Here is a 13,698-nt window from a genome sequence, read left to right as displayed (position 1 = left end):
TTTTAAGTAAACATGTTGAACAAATATGTACAGAATATACATCCTTAGATCCACTTTTATTCTTGTTTCTTCTCTGTAGACTATAGGCACAAGGGTTGAGATCAGGCATTGCCATTGGATGTGGAAGAATGTAGGCCATGGATTCAATATGCAACAAACACAAGTGATTAGTCAATGTTAACATAAACACAGAGAGAAATAATTAAACCACTAATACAAATTAGTACTACGTTCTGTAATTCTGCTACTGTGTCAAACTGAAAAAACCTGGTACAAAGACAAAATAACATCAAATACAAGATAACACAAAAAACAGGATTCTTTGAAGGCCTCTCCAAGGTTGGAAAATGTTCATTACACAAAGAAGGGCACAGTAAACGCTGCAATGTAAAATTAAACCAGGGATTTGAGTCTCTAATTTAGAATTCTTCAGTAACTTCTAGTTTATCTTCTAGCACGGAAGTTCCCGAACTGTAACACATCTCTTCTCTTTCCCAATAGTGATAAATGTTCTCTGAGAGCACCGCTGTTCACCTAACTGGGGTCTGGGTTTCCCTGTGAGTTCTGGGACATATTCTAGAGAATGAGAACTGTCCCTTTAAAAGGCGTCCACGCATTACTCAAGTTTGAGAAACACTGCTCTCACTATCACTTTATTGCCCAATTAGTTCCATTTTTCCAAGGAGCAATCTAAAGCATAAAAGTAAAAACAGAGCAAGGCAAAACCGAGGCTGAAAAGTACCAATGTTAGGAAAGGCGACAGGCAAGAACCAGTCGTGCAGCATCCCCTCTCCCTGGCCAGGTCCCCCGCCAGTGGGGGCCAGATCCGCCCACACTACGTGTGCGAGAGGGAAAATCCAGCGTGGTCACCGGAGCCGGCGCGACAGCACGGCTGCCAGCTTTCTCTTGCCAGGGGCTGGGGGAGAGCACCTGCCGCCCGGGGTCACGGGGGCTGACGGCCGGGGCGCCCGGATGTGGCCGCGCGGCCAAGGCGGCGGGGGCGGCGCGGACGTGAAGACCGCCAGCAGGCGCGGGAAGGGCTCCCGGGGCACAAGGGCTCGTCCGCGGCCCTCGCCGCTCCGCCGCTTCCCACGCTCCAACCGTCCCAGCCCCGCCGGCCGCTTCCTCGCCCTCCCCTCGTCCGCGCCGGGAAGGCCGCCTCACCTGCTCGCAGCGCCCGACTTGGCGGCCGGGGCTCCTGGCAGCGGGAAGCTGCAAGCGGAACGCATCACGGCCACCGCAGCGCGGCGGCAGCGGCAGCCACACGGACCCGGCTTCCTGGAGGATCCGTTCCTTTCCGGGAGCCGCACCGCCACCCGGCTCTTGCCCGTGCGCGTCACCGCCCGCTCCCGGGGCGCGCACGCCGTGGGGGCGGAGGGGAGAGAAGCGCGGCGCGAGGGGTGGGGCTGCGCCAGGGGCGGGGCCTGTGCCCCGATGATTGGCATGGAGTGCAGCGCTCTTCCCAGGGTAATGACCCGCGGGCAGCTCGCCTCTGAGAGTGCGGGAGGTGACAGCGGTGTCAGAGAAGTAAAGGTAAGTCTGGCTTGGCTACCGCCTGTCGGTCGTAGCCAGTCTGGTAGTCAGCAAGCTGCAATGTGCTTGTGATAACCAGGTGATCTTTCCTTGGTGCCCCAAGGAGTATGGAAAATAACACTTGAAAATCTGACAAAGTCTAGGCATTTTCGCTCAACTCTTGATATGTTTACAATTCTTTCAGTAGCTATACCTGTTTTTATTTTTAAGTTTTTATATAAATTCCATTTGGTTAACATACAGTGTAATATTAGTTTCTGGTGTACCATTTAGTGCTACAACTATTAAAATCCCAGGAGAGAAGACAGGACCTAACCTCTTTGACATAAGCCATAGCAACTTCTTACTAGATATGTCTCCTGTGGCAAGGGAAATAAAAGCAAAAGTAAACTTTTGGCACTTTATCAAAATAAAAATTTCTGCACAGCTAAGGACATAATAAACAAAACCAAAAGGCAACCTATGGAATGGGAGAAGATATTTGAAAATGCATATCTGATAAAGGGTTAGTATCCAAAATCTATCAAGCACTTATAAAATTTGATACCCCCCAAATGAATAATCCAATTTAAATGGGCATAAGACATGAATAGACATTTTTCTTTTCTTTTTTAAATTTTTTAATGTTTATTTTTGGGAGAGAGAGAGACAGAGAGACAGAGAGAATGAGGAGGGGAGGAGCAGAGAGAGAGGGAAACACAGACCCAGAAGCAGGCTCCAGGCTCTGAGCTGTCAGCACAGAGCCCGATGTGGGGTTTGAACTCCCATACCGTGAGATCATGACCTGAGCCGAAGTCGGACGCTTAACCGACTGAGTCACCCAGGTGCCCCAGACATTTTTCTAAAGAAGACATCCAGATGGCCAACAGACACATGAAAAGATGCTCAACATCACTCACCATCAGGGGAATACAAATCAAAACCACCGTGAGAGACCTCCTCACCCCTGTCAGAATGGCTAAAATCAACAACACAAGAAACAACAGGTGTTGGTGAGGATGTGGAGGAAAAGGAACCCTTGTGCACTGTTGGTGGGAATGTAAACTGTGCAGCCACTCTGGAAAACAGGGTGGATGTTCCTCAAAAAGTTAAAAATAGAACCACCCTGATCCAACAATTGCACTACTAGGTATTTGCCCAAAGAATACAAAATTCTAATTCAAAGGGATACATGCACCCCAGTGTTTTTAACACTGCTATAGCAGCATTATCTACACTAGCCAAACTCTGGAAACAGCCCAAGTGTCTGTTGACTGATAAATGGATAAGGAGGATGTGGTGTATATACAATGGAATATTACTCGGCCACAAAAGAATGAAATCTTGCCACTTGCAACAGAGTGGATGGAGCTAGAGAGTATGATGCTAAGTGAAATAAGTAGCTATCCCTGTTTTACAGATGGGGAAATTAAGGCTCAAACTCATCCAGTGATTCTCTCAAGGTCCAGGATTTCATCCTTGCCAAAAGTTAGGTGGTAGAGCCTGTTCTCGGGAGACAGAGACAGACCTCACCCATACACAATGGTTCTGAGAAGAAATAGTAGGGTGAACACCAGTTCCTGAGATTGACCCATGACCTTGCACTTAGCTCAAGGCCACTCTCTCTAGCTTGACAAAAAACTACCTTGAAGTCACAGACCTGGAAGAGTCATTGAGAATCACAGCTTCTGTTCCCCTTTTCCTCTTTTTTTTTTTTTTTTTAAACAGGTGAATACACTGCTATCCAAGGATCGGAAGTGACCAGCCAGCCTAGACACTTTAAAATGTTTTTTTATTTTTTTTTATTTTTTATTTTTTCCAACGTTTTTTATTTATTTTTGGGACAGAGAGAGACAGAGCATGAACGGGGGAGGGGCAGAGAGAGAGGGAGACACAGAATCGGAAACAGGCTCCAGGCTCCGAGCCATCGGCCCAGAGCCTGATGCGGGGCTTGAACTCACGGACCGCGAGATCGTGACCTGGCTGAAGTCGGACGCTTAACCGACTGCGCCACCCAGGCGCCCCAAAATGTTTTTTTAAAATGAGAGCCCTGGAAAAATCTACACTATTCCCCTTTCAAGTAAAACAAACTTGGAAAGAACTAGTAGTTACATATTTCAAGCAGAATCCTTCTTGGTCTAGCACCAGCCTGGATCATCTCTTTGGGGTAATGTTTCATCCCTCGATTCTGATACTGTTCATGAAAGAAAGCTAGCAGTGACCAGGGAGCCTTGTGCTTTAGAAGTAAATGCTGTCTTTTTTACTACTGCTCCACATGAGAATCATAAAGCCATAGAATGTTCCGGCCCAAGAGACTGTAGACACTCTTTCAAACTACCTCCTTCTGCTGCTGAGGAACCTGGACCCAGAGAGGTTGAGTGACTCACCCAAGATCTGGACCCAAAGGGGGAAGCTGTACCGATGGTTCTGATCCCTACTTCAGTGCCCTTTTATGGCAATCTACTTTTTTATGGCGATCTGTTTCTATTTTAAAAATGACCAGCTTGGCTAGCTTACACATTAAAAACTTCTGTAACATGTACTTAAGGTTGCTTTTAGAAGCTTAAGTAGTTGGCCACTGACATGCTGTGATTTTATGGCCATTCTCCCTCAAAACTATGTGCCCTTCAAAGCCCTCACCATCAGAGATATTGGTTTGGATTATGGTAGTCTCCCTTATAGCCCCCACTAAAATGCCAGACTAGTATTACTACACCATTAGCATTTCTTGATAATGTATATGTGATAATTATCTGATAAAAGCTAGGAAAGACAAGTATAAGGAAGGTATGAAAACATGGAGCATGGTGTATTCATTTCCTAGAACTGCCCTAACAAATTACCCCACACTGGGTGCTTCAAATGACAGAAATTTATGGGGTGCCCGGGTAGCTCAGTCAGTTAAGCGTCCGGCTCTTGACTTCAGCTCAGGTCATGTTCTCACAGTTTGTGGGTTTGAGCCCCATGTCGGGCTCTGAACAGGAGGTGTGGGGCCTGCTTGGGATTCTCTTTCTCTCCCTCTCTCTCTGCCCCTCCTCTGGCCGTGTGTGGGCACGTGTGCTCTCTCGTGCACTCTCTCTCAAATAAATAAACTTTAAAAAAATGACAGAAATTTATTTTCTCGCAGTTCTAGAGGCTAAAGTTCTGAAATCAAGATGTTGGGAGAGCCATGCTGTCTCCAAAGACTCTAGGGGAGGATCTTTCCTTGCCTCTTTTTAGCTTCTGGTACTTGCCAGCAATCTTTGGCATTTCTCAATTAGTAGATGCATCACTCAGATTTCTGTCTCTGTCATCACATGGTGTTCTCCCATGTATCTGTGTCCAAATATCCCTCTGCTTTAAAGGACACCAGTCATAATGGATTTAGGGCCCAACGTAACCCAATATGATGTCTTCTTAACGTAATTATATCTGTAGAGACTCTATTTCTGAAGAAGGTCACATTCACAGATTCTGGGTGGACGTGAACTTTTGGAGGACACTGTTTAGCCAGTACATGAGAGGACCATCCCAGTCTAGGTTGTCAAGGAAGGCCTCTCCAAGGAAGTGGCGTCTGAGGTCACACCTGCAAGATGAATTGGTATTAACGAGAAGAAGGGTGAAATCTGGGTCTACATGAAGAGGTCGTACAGTGGAACCAGCAAAGAGGCTCTCAAGGAGGAAGGAACACGACTGTCGGAGTGATCCATCAATTTAGTCTCACTTATTAACAAAAGAAACAAAAAACTAAGCTAATTGGAGATAACACTGAGTACTTTATTCTAGGCACGGTTCTAGTTCATTAGAAAACACTTGAAATAGAATGATACTGAAACTACATCAAAATTCATGGAATGCAGCTAAAGTAGCACCCTCAGAGAAATTTATTCCTTGAAATGCTTATTTTAGTAATGAAAAAACATTTGACATCCATTATCTAAGGCTCCATCTTAAGAAGTTAGGGTAAGAAGGGGCACCTGGGTGGTTCAGTTGGTCAAGGGTCCGACTTTGGCTCAGATCATGATATCACAGCGTGTGATTTTGAGCCCCGCATTGAGCTCACTGCTGTCAGCGCAGAGCCAGCTTCTGATCTGTCCCCCTCTCTCTGTGCCCCTTCCCCACTTGTGCTCTCTGTCTCTCAAAAACAAATCTTAAAAAAGAAAAGGAGGGCAAGAAAAGCAAATTTTATCAACCTTTTAAGAAAGGAATTATACCAGGGTGCCTCGGTGGCTCAGTCAGTTGAGTGTCTGACTCTTGATCTCAGCTCATGTCTTAATCTCAGGGTCGTGAATTCAGGTCCCACATTGGGCTTTGCACTGGGCCTGAAGTCTACTTAAAAGAAAAAATAAAGAAAGAAAAAGCAATTATACCAATCTTACCTAAAGTCAGAGAATTAGAGGAGGAGGGTCAAAATGATCTTGATGCCAAGAAATAAAAAGGAAAGAAAGTTACACATCAATGTCCTTTATGAACACAGATGCAAACACTCCAACAGATCATTGGCAAATTAAATCCAGTAATATCTGGAAAGAGTCAGATAGTTTAACCAAGTGGAATTTCTTCAAGAAATGCAAGGTTGGTTCAACATTTTAAAATCAATCAATGCAATCCACTACATAAACAGTGTAAAGGAGACAGTGCATATGATTCACATGATCTTAATCAATGTAGAAAAAATATTTAACAACATTGAACACTCATTCATGATTTAAACCAAAAAGCTCTCATCATCTGTAAAGGGAATGATCTTTCCTCAGTTTGATAGGGTATCTATAAAAGAACTATAGCTAACATGGCCATGAAAACAAAGTATCTCATTACCTGCTTGGTATTTTAAAAGTATTAAGTGAAAGTTTGAAAAAGAGGGTGACATCTGGACTGCAGAAACCATCTTGCAACCATGAGGCAATAGTAATGTGGATAAGAAGGCCATACTAAATATGATGAAACAGATAGGAAGAGTTTCTTGGGATTGTCATGGCATCCTGAAACCACTGAACTAACACCAGCCACAGGATCTACCTCCTGATTTCCTGTAAGGAGAGGAAACTAAAGCCCCTATTTGTTTAAATTCGTTCGGTCTGGATACCCCATTACCTGCTGTTAGGTCTTTAAAAAGATTTGTGGACTGGTTGATTGAAAACTAGGAGGGCCCTCAAGAGGTCCTATCTCCCAGCTGCCTTACTTTGTCAGTTTAAAGTCTATTCACATTTTACAGATGAGACAGCTAGGCTCCCAGAGGCAAAGCGGCTCCCACAAGCTCCTAAGACTGGGAGACAAGAGACTTGAATGTGAAGAATACCAAACTGGGAGGTAGGCACTTGAGCCCTAGTCCCTGCTATGCTGCCAATTGACTGTGTAAGCTCAGAAAATTTAGTTTACCTCATTGGTCCTCACCATCTGTACGTTTTTTTAAAAAGGTAGATGGGAGGTGTCTAAGGTCCTTTTCAGGTCCCAAATCCATAGTTTCTAAGAGGCAAAAGAGAAGACTAGAAACAAGGTCCTCCTCCTCTTCCTCCTCCTTATGGAATCAAACATAAAAGAGCCCTTTCCTTTTCTCATTGAACTCTGGATTGCTTTCCAATTGTGCTTATGGGAACCCTGATGAATGGCTCAGTATTTAACCATCAGTCTTTAAAACCCAAACAGGATTTCTCTTAAATTATCTTCTTGAAAAAAATCCTCTCACATGGCAATTGCTTGACGTCCTGCTGGCTTTGCTCTCTAAATGTGTTAACCAAACTGGCTACACTGTCCCTCCCAGCACTGTGGACGTTCAGAGCAGGTACCTGTGAGGTGCTGTGGATGTCACAGAAACACAGGAATCAAGTGGCCCTTGGACATGGTGGGTCCTATTGTTCTCCCCTGGTGCTGTTTGCCTCCCTAAGTCATTCATGCACAGACTGGTTGTTGAGCGACTTGGCTAATAATCCTATATACTTGTACAGAATTTGTCTTCAAGGAGATCATAACACTTGACAGACATGACCTCATTTATAAGCCCAGCATTCCTAAGGCAGGGAATGGGCCAAGAGAATTCTTATTTTATGGTATTCTTTTATGGAGAGGAAGCGCTTGAGATCCAGAAAGGGCCAGTGACTTGTTTAAAGTAGTATCAGAATTCAGAGTTTGCTTCAACTTTTTCTCATCACAGCAGCATGATCAACTGTACCCGAAAGGGATCGTGTGGGATATGGGTCATCACACATACATACACACACGCATGCATACACACATGCACACACACAGGCACACACACACATAGGGAGTGGAAATGGTTGCTGCTCAGGACCCATTCTTCTGTTTTTGGTAACGGTGTCTCAGATTTCTAAAAGAATATACCTGTCTCACACTCAGTCCATTGAGGTCAGAACATGACCCTGGCCTAGTTCGGCAGAGTAATTTCATTCCCTGACCACTGTGATTGGCACATGAATCATTCTATTCTGATCAATATAAGCCACCTTCTTCAATATCAACTTCATCTGCAGAAAGGGTGATATTTTGGTTTCCATACAGATTTTGTTCCATTTCGCAAACCCTTCAGCCTTGGGCAGGGAGCAGCGGGTTATTTATCAGGCCCCTTGAATCTTGCCCCTTCTGTGTTCCTCCCTCACTTGAGCTAACATACCATTATCCCAAGCATCCTTCATTCAGTCTTTATCACCTCAAGGTTAGAGTTGAAATTCTTAGCGGATCAGCTCTGGGAATCAACAGGTGATTAGATGTTATTAGTAGGTTGGCCTCATGCCCCAAGGTCACGACTGAGGCCCCTCCAGGGTTTTAAGCCACAAGTCCTAACACTTCACATATCCTGGTTCTCACATGCTTAACTGCTTGCTCGTTCCCAGAGCGTTCTTTATTTTCATGCCTCTGTGTCTTTACACACATTTCCTATGACCAGAATGATTTTCTCTTTCTTGACTGCCTAGGGAAAAAAAAATCTATTCATCCTTCAGTTTGCCCCTCTGAAGCTGTGTTATTGTCAAGTTGTTCCTGACCTCCAGGCAAGAAAGTCTCTCTCCTTTATCCGTCAGCACCATCATTTGCTATAACTGCTGTTGGTTCTTGCTACTAGCTTATTCCTCTGAGTATTCTTAGACTAGAGCGTGTATGAGTTCAATTCAACAGGTACATTTTGGGTGGTCGGGCTGTGCTCCTCCCATGCCCTGCAGAACTAAGGCTCTGGCTACCTTGCTTTCCACACCAGAAATAGATTTCACCCATCTTCTGCTGCAATGATTCTACTTTGCCTGGTCTCCAAATTCATCCCCATTTCAAATGCATGCTGTATTTTTTAGAGTAGCTGTAATGTCAGGTAATGTTGACTTGAATGGAATTGGATGTTTCATCTTGTTCAAGTCAGGCTAATGGTTCCATCTGTCAGAATCTTTGGAATTCATATTTTATTAACCAACTTTCTCATTACCCTTCTTAGCTTGAATCATATCTATTTGCATACATGTCTTAGTTCCCATATCCTCTCCTGCTAGACTGTAATCCCTTTGGAGTCAGGTATCGTGTCTTCTTTTTTTTTTTTTTTTTTAACGTTTATTTATTTTTTTTGAGATAGAGAGAGAGACAGAGCATGAACGGGGGAGGAGCAGAGAGAGAGGGAGACACAGAATCGGAAGCAGGCTCCAGGCTCTGAGCCATCAGCCCAGAGCCCCACGCGGGGCTTGAACTCACGGACCGCGAGATCGCGAGATCGTGACCTGAGCTGAAGTCGGACGCTCAACCGACTGAGCCACCCAGGCGCCCCTGGGTATCGTGTCTTCTAATTCATACCTTCCAGAGTGTTTAGGACAGTGCTAGATACGTAGGAGGTGCTCCAAACATGTTTGCTAAGTGACTAGTGAATGAATGAAAGAAGGAATGATATTACTTTCCTTACAGACAGAGCTCGGCGAGATAAGTCACTTCTCCGCTCACCACCCTTCAAAGTCACTGAAGTGAGGGGACAGAAAAGGGAGAGAAAGCAGTGGGTGATCCAGAGATAAGCTTTATCTTTCTACACTATATTCTGAATGTACCTGCCTTGTGGTGCCTAACAGGAAATTCTTTAGAGTTTTTGTAGTTGGATGGAGAATTTTCCACTTCAATGATGCAGGTCAAACTCTATTTTTGCATCATCTTATCGTTTCAGTGGGAAGTGGGGACGAAGAGTCAGTTGTGTATTCTCAGTACAGCATCTTTCTCTGTGATGCCTTCTCTGCCTTCTGTGTGAAATTGCAAGCTGTCGCCCTTCGACAGCACACTCTATGCCCATCCATGCTTTTCTCTTTCTCTGTAGCTCATATCACTGTCTGAAATACCATATATTTTCTTCTTTTGTTAATTTCCTGTTTGTCTCCCCATATCAGTCAGGCAGCAGAAATCATATGGTTGTTTTTTTTTTCATGTTTATTTATGTTGTGTGAGAGAGAGAGAGAGACAGAGCATGTGCATGCACACACATGAGTAGGGGAGGGGCAGAAGGAGAGAAAGAGACTCTCAAGCAGGCTCCTTGCTGTCAACACAGGGCCTGATATGGGGCTTGATCCCACAAACCGTGAGATCACGCCCTGAGCTGAAATCTAGAGTCAGACGATTCACCAGCTGAGCCACCCAGGCATACCAGAAACCACATATGTTATTTCAACAGGAACACTTTAATATAAAGAATTGTTACCTAGTAGGACATGCTTAACTACTAAAAGAAGTTTAAAAAAAAGAGAGAGAGAGATTTCCATAAAATGGTCCAGAAGAAGAAAATGCAGCCAAAAGCATCTGCTACCTCTAGGCTTGGTGGGAGGAGTGGACAGGAAGGAACTGAGGACTCGGGGTATGTTTCTCCCCGCCCCCCCCCACACACACCCTACTGTCCCCATCCTAAGGCTGAGGTTTGGAATTCTCCCAGGAGTGTGGCTACCTAGGACTGGCTGCGTAATATGCAGACTTAATGCAAACTGAAAATGCCGGGCTCTTTGTTCACTCTGTGAACAAACTCTATTCACTCTGGATATATAATCTTACGCATCTCGGAATATATGCACGTGCTCCTACTGCCAGTCCTACAAATGTTTGTGTCCATTCTAGAAGGGAGAAAACAGAAGGAATAGCCTCCTGGAAAAAGTGGCATGAGATAGGGTTGAGGACACAAAGGGAACAATTACCGTGGAGAGGAAAGACTTCTTTTTAAAAATTACTGCCGGTAAAATACACACGACATAAAATTGGCCATCTTAACCCCTTTTTCAGTAGGGTTAAATATCTTTGCATTGTTGTGTAACCGATCTCCAGGACATTTTTGTGTTGCAAAACTGAAGCTCTGTACCCCTTCAAAAACAACCCCCTAGTCCCACCTCCCCTCAGCCCTGGAAACCACCATTCTACATTCTGTTTCTGTGAATTTAACTACACTAGATGCCTCACAGAAGTGGAATCGTACCGTATTTTTCTTTTGTTATTGGTTTATTTCACTTAGCATAATGTCCTCCAAGTTCAGCCTTGTTGTGGCATGTGTCAGAATTTCCTTCGTTGCTTAAGGCTGAATAACATCCCTTGTGGATATATACACAGTTAGTTTCTCTGTTCATCCATTGACAGGACACTTGAGTTGCTTCCACATTTTAGCTATTGTGAATAACACTTCAGTGAACATGAGGGTACAGATATCTCTTTGAAACTGCTTTCATTCCTTTTGTATGTAGTCTCAGAAGCCGGATTGCCAGATCATATGGTAAGTCTATCTTTCATTTTTTGAGGAACCTCCGTACTGTTTTCCATAAGGGCTGCACCAATTTGCACTCCCACCAACAGTGCACAAGCGTCCCGGTTTCTCCGCATCCTCACCAACACTTGTTATTTGCTGTCTGTTTCTTTTCCTTTGAGAGTAGCCATCTTGATGGGTATGAGGTGGTATCTCCCTGTGGTTTTAAAGGCTCCTTTCGAAACAGAGGGGAGGACGGGAAGGTGAGTGAGAGGCAGAGCTATTTTGAAGTGATTAAGAAAGACACTCCTAGCCAATCTCCATTTTGTCAGCTGCCTTGATGGCAGAGTCATAAGCCCAGAGAGGAAGGTATGGAGCGGGGAGGGGCTGGAGGGGACTGGCAGAGGTTCAAACAGGAGCCAGCAGGGAAGTAACAAGTGAATCAATCAGGGGTGATTACAAAAACAACTGAGCAGTGGTGAGGCTCCTTCTGAGGTCAGGAGGCTTGAATACCTGATGAACCTGATCCTGGTGTCTCCAGCAGCCAAGGAGTCAGGAAGGAGCAAAAAAGACTCGTGGGGTTATCTGGATTGGTGCCTGGAAATCTTTTCCTGTTTGTGACGTCGCCCTGCCTGCCACGAGCAGCTGGGGTGGAAGTGATTATCGGAGTTGGGAGAATCGAGAGGGTGTTGCAGGTGCCCATGGGAACCACTCCTTCTCATCTTGTGATTAGAGATCTAGGAAAAAAATACCCTGGGTGAAGTGCCTTCCAAGGAAAACCAGGGTTCCTTATATAGGGCACTGGGAAATCTTTGTTTAAGGAGATCAGCAATACAGGAAAGTGCGGCAGGATGCAGGCTCCCCAGAACAGGAGTTCTCAAAGGATGCCAGCAGAAGTGAGGGCATCCGGCTCATCTGGAATCCTGGTATTCACTGCCCCAACCCATACCCACTGCATCAGAAACTCTGGGGATGAGGCCCATGAATGGCTATTTTATAACAAGCCCTCTTCAGGTGACTTCGATTCAGGCTCAAGTTTGCATGCTGTACCCCAAGGAACAGTATAAAGGGCCAGCAGACGACTAACATGAAGCAGAGAAGGACTAGAACAGAAGTGTATTTGAAATGAGATCCTGACAGAAGGACACAGGGGTTGGGGATGTCAGCTGGACAGCAATTGCGGCCCAGAGAGACACAAAACACAGGAGGTTGGGCAACTGGTCGGAGGTAGGACAGTGGGGAGGGCAGGGAAGGCTGTCTTATTTACTAGATTTGGAAGAAGGGGTCGAATTAAACAGAGAGTTCCAGTTGCGGTGGTGAGGCATGGGTGCGTCTCCTCAAGACTGGTCCAAGCCCCAGAACATCGATTAGTTATGCGACCTTGGGCAAGTTATTTGTTTAAACTCCTATTTTCTCAAAGGTAACATGGAGATCATATTACCACCTATCTGGGTTGCTATGAGGAGTTAATGAAATAATCCAAGGGAAGCACTAAGCACAGTGCCTGGCTGTAGGATGAGTTGATAAAACTCTGCCGTGAATTTTATTTAAAAGCAACTTGGGGCTTGACAGGGGAAGGTAAGTCAGAAGATGAGATCTCTATAAATACCTTTCCTAACCACACCCTACCTTACACATGCATGTTGTGCAATTAATGTTCATTGCTGACAAGTCTCTTTCCCTTTTGTCGTGAGCTCTGTAGTCGTTCAGTCACCTAAATGCTCTTCATATCTGTACCGTCATAACAGTGACTTCGGATTATAAGCTAATGGTCAGGGCTGTGCCTACTTAGGGTCCATCTCACTTGCCCTAGAGCCTGGCAGAGGTCCCACAGCCACAGCCTTAGAAAGCACTTTATTTATTTTTATTTATGTATTTTGAGGGGGAGGTGGAGAGAGAGAATGGGAGTGGAGGGAGGGGCAGAGAAAGAGAGAAGGAGAGAGAGAATTGCAAGTAGGTTCTGAGCTGTCAGCTAAGAGCCTACTGTGGGGCTTGATCTCACGAACCATGAGATCATGGCCTGAGCCAAAATCAGGAGTTGGACACTTCACTGACTGAGCCACCCAGGCGTCCCTAGAAGGCGGAAAATGAACGGAGCACCTGGGTGGCTCCGTTGGTTAGGTGTCTGACTTGGACCCAGGTCATGATCTTGCGGTTGGTGTGTTCGAGCCCTGCATGGGGCTCCATGCTGATAATTCAGAGCCTGGATCCTGCTTCAGATTCTGTGTCTCCTCCTCTCTCTCTGCCCCTCTCCCGCTCACAACCTGTCTCTCTCTCAAAAATAAATAAACATTAAAAAAAATTTTTTTTAAAGAAATTAAAAAGCCCTGACCTTCCTTGTTCACCCTGGGAAACTGAGGTAGGCCCAGTGCATGTGGCTTGCCAGATACAGACATTGGTAATGCAGCATCTGCTTTTACAGCTAACCTCTCGGCTGCCGGGGAGACAGGTAGAGACAGGTGCTGCTGTCCCTCAGGGCCTCCTGGTGCAGCGTAAGTTTCCCAAGTACACAGAAC

At 45.2% G+C, this 13,698-nt stretch overlaps 2 protein-coding genes across 9 annotated transcripts in view; one reads left to right on the top strand and one right to left on the bottom strand.

Moving 5' to 3' along the window:
* ENTPD4 (ectonucleoside triphosphate diphosphohydrolase 4) overlaps positions 1 to 1,302 on the bottom strand; it is a 41,989-nt gene extending 40,687 nt beyond the window's left edge. For 5 of the 6 annotated variants that reach the window (XM_058720316.1, XM_058720310.1, XM_058720314.1 and 2 more), the window contains exon 1: positions 1,165 to 1,301. The gene's annotated coding sequence lies outside the window, so the exon portion shown is untranslated. Of the gene's footprint in view, positions 1 to 1,164 lie in introns of all 6 variants that reach the window. The other variant, XM_058720312.1, reaches the window with a different exon arrangement.
* LOC131506597 (uncharacterized) overlaps positions 915 to 13,698 on the top strand; it is a 30,681-nt gene continuing 17,897 nt past the window's right edge. For all 3 annotated transcript variants that reach the window (XM_058720320.1, XM_058720323.1, XM_058720322.1), the window contains exon 1: positions 915 to 1,533. In XM_058720320.1, the coding sequence (XP_058576303.1) occupies positions 973 to 1,533 (561 nt within the window). In that variant the 5' untranslated portion in view covers positions 915 to 972. The remainder of the gene's footprint in view (positions 1,534 to 13,698) is intronic.

Source organism: Neofelis nebulosa, chromosome 3, assembly GCF_028018385.1.
Source record: "Neofelis nebulosa isolate mNeoNeb1 chromosome 3, mNeoNeb1.pri, whole genome shotgun sequence".
Lineage (NCBI taxonomy): Eukaryota > Metazoa > Chordata > Mammalia > Carnivora > Felidae > Neofelis > Neofelis nebulosa.
Note: the sequence above shows the minus strand (reverse complement) of the source record. Positions and strands in the feature narration are given on the sequence as shown.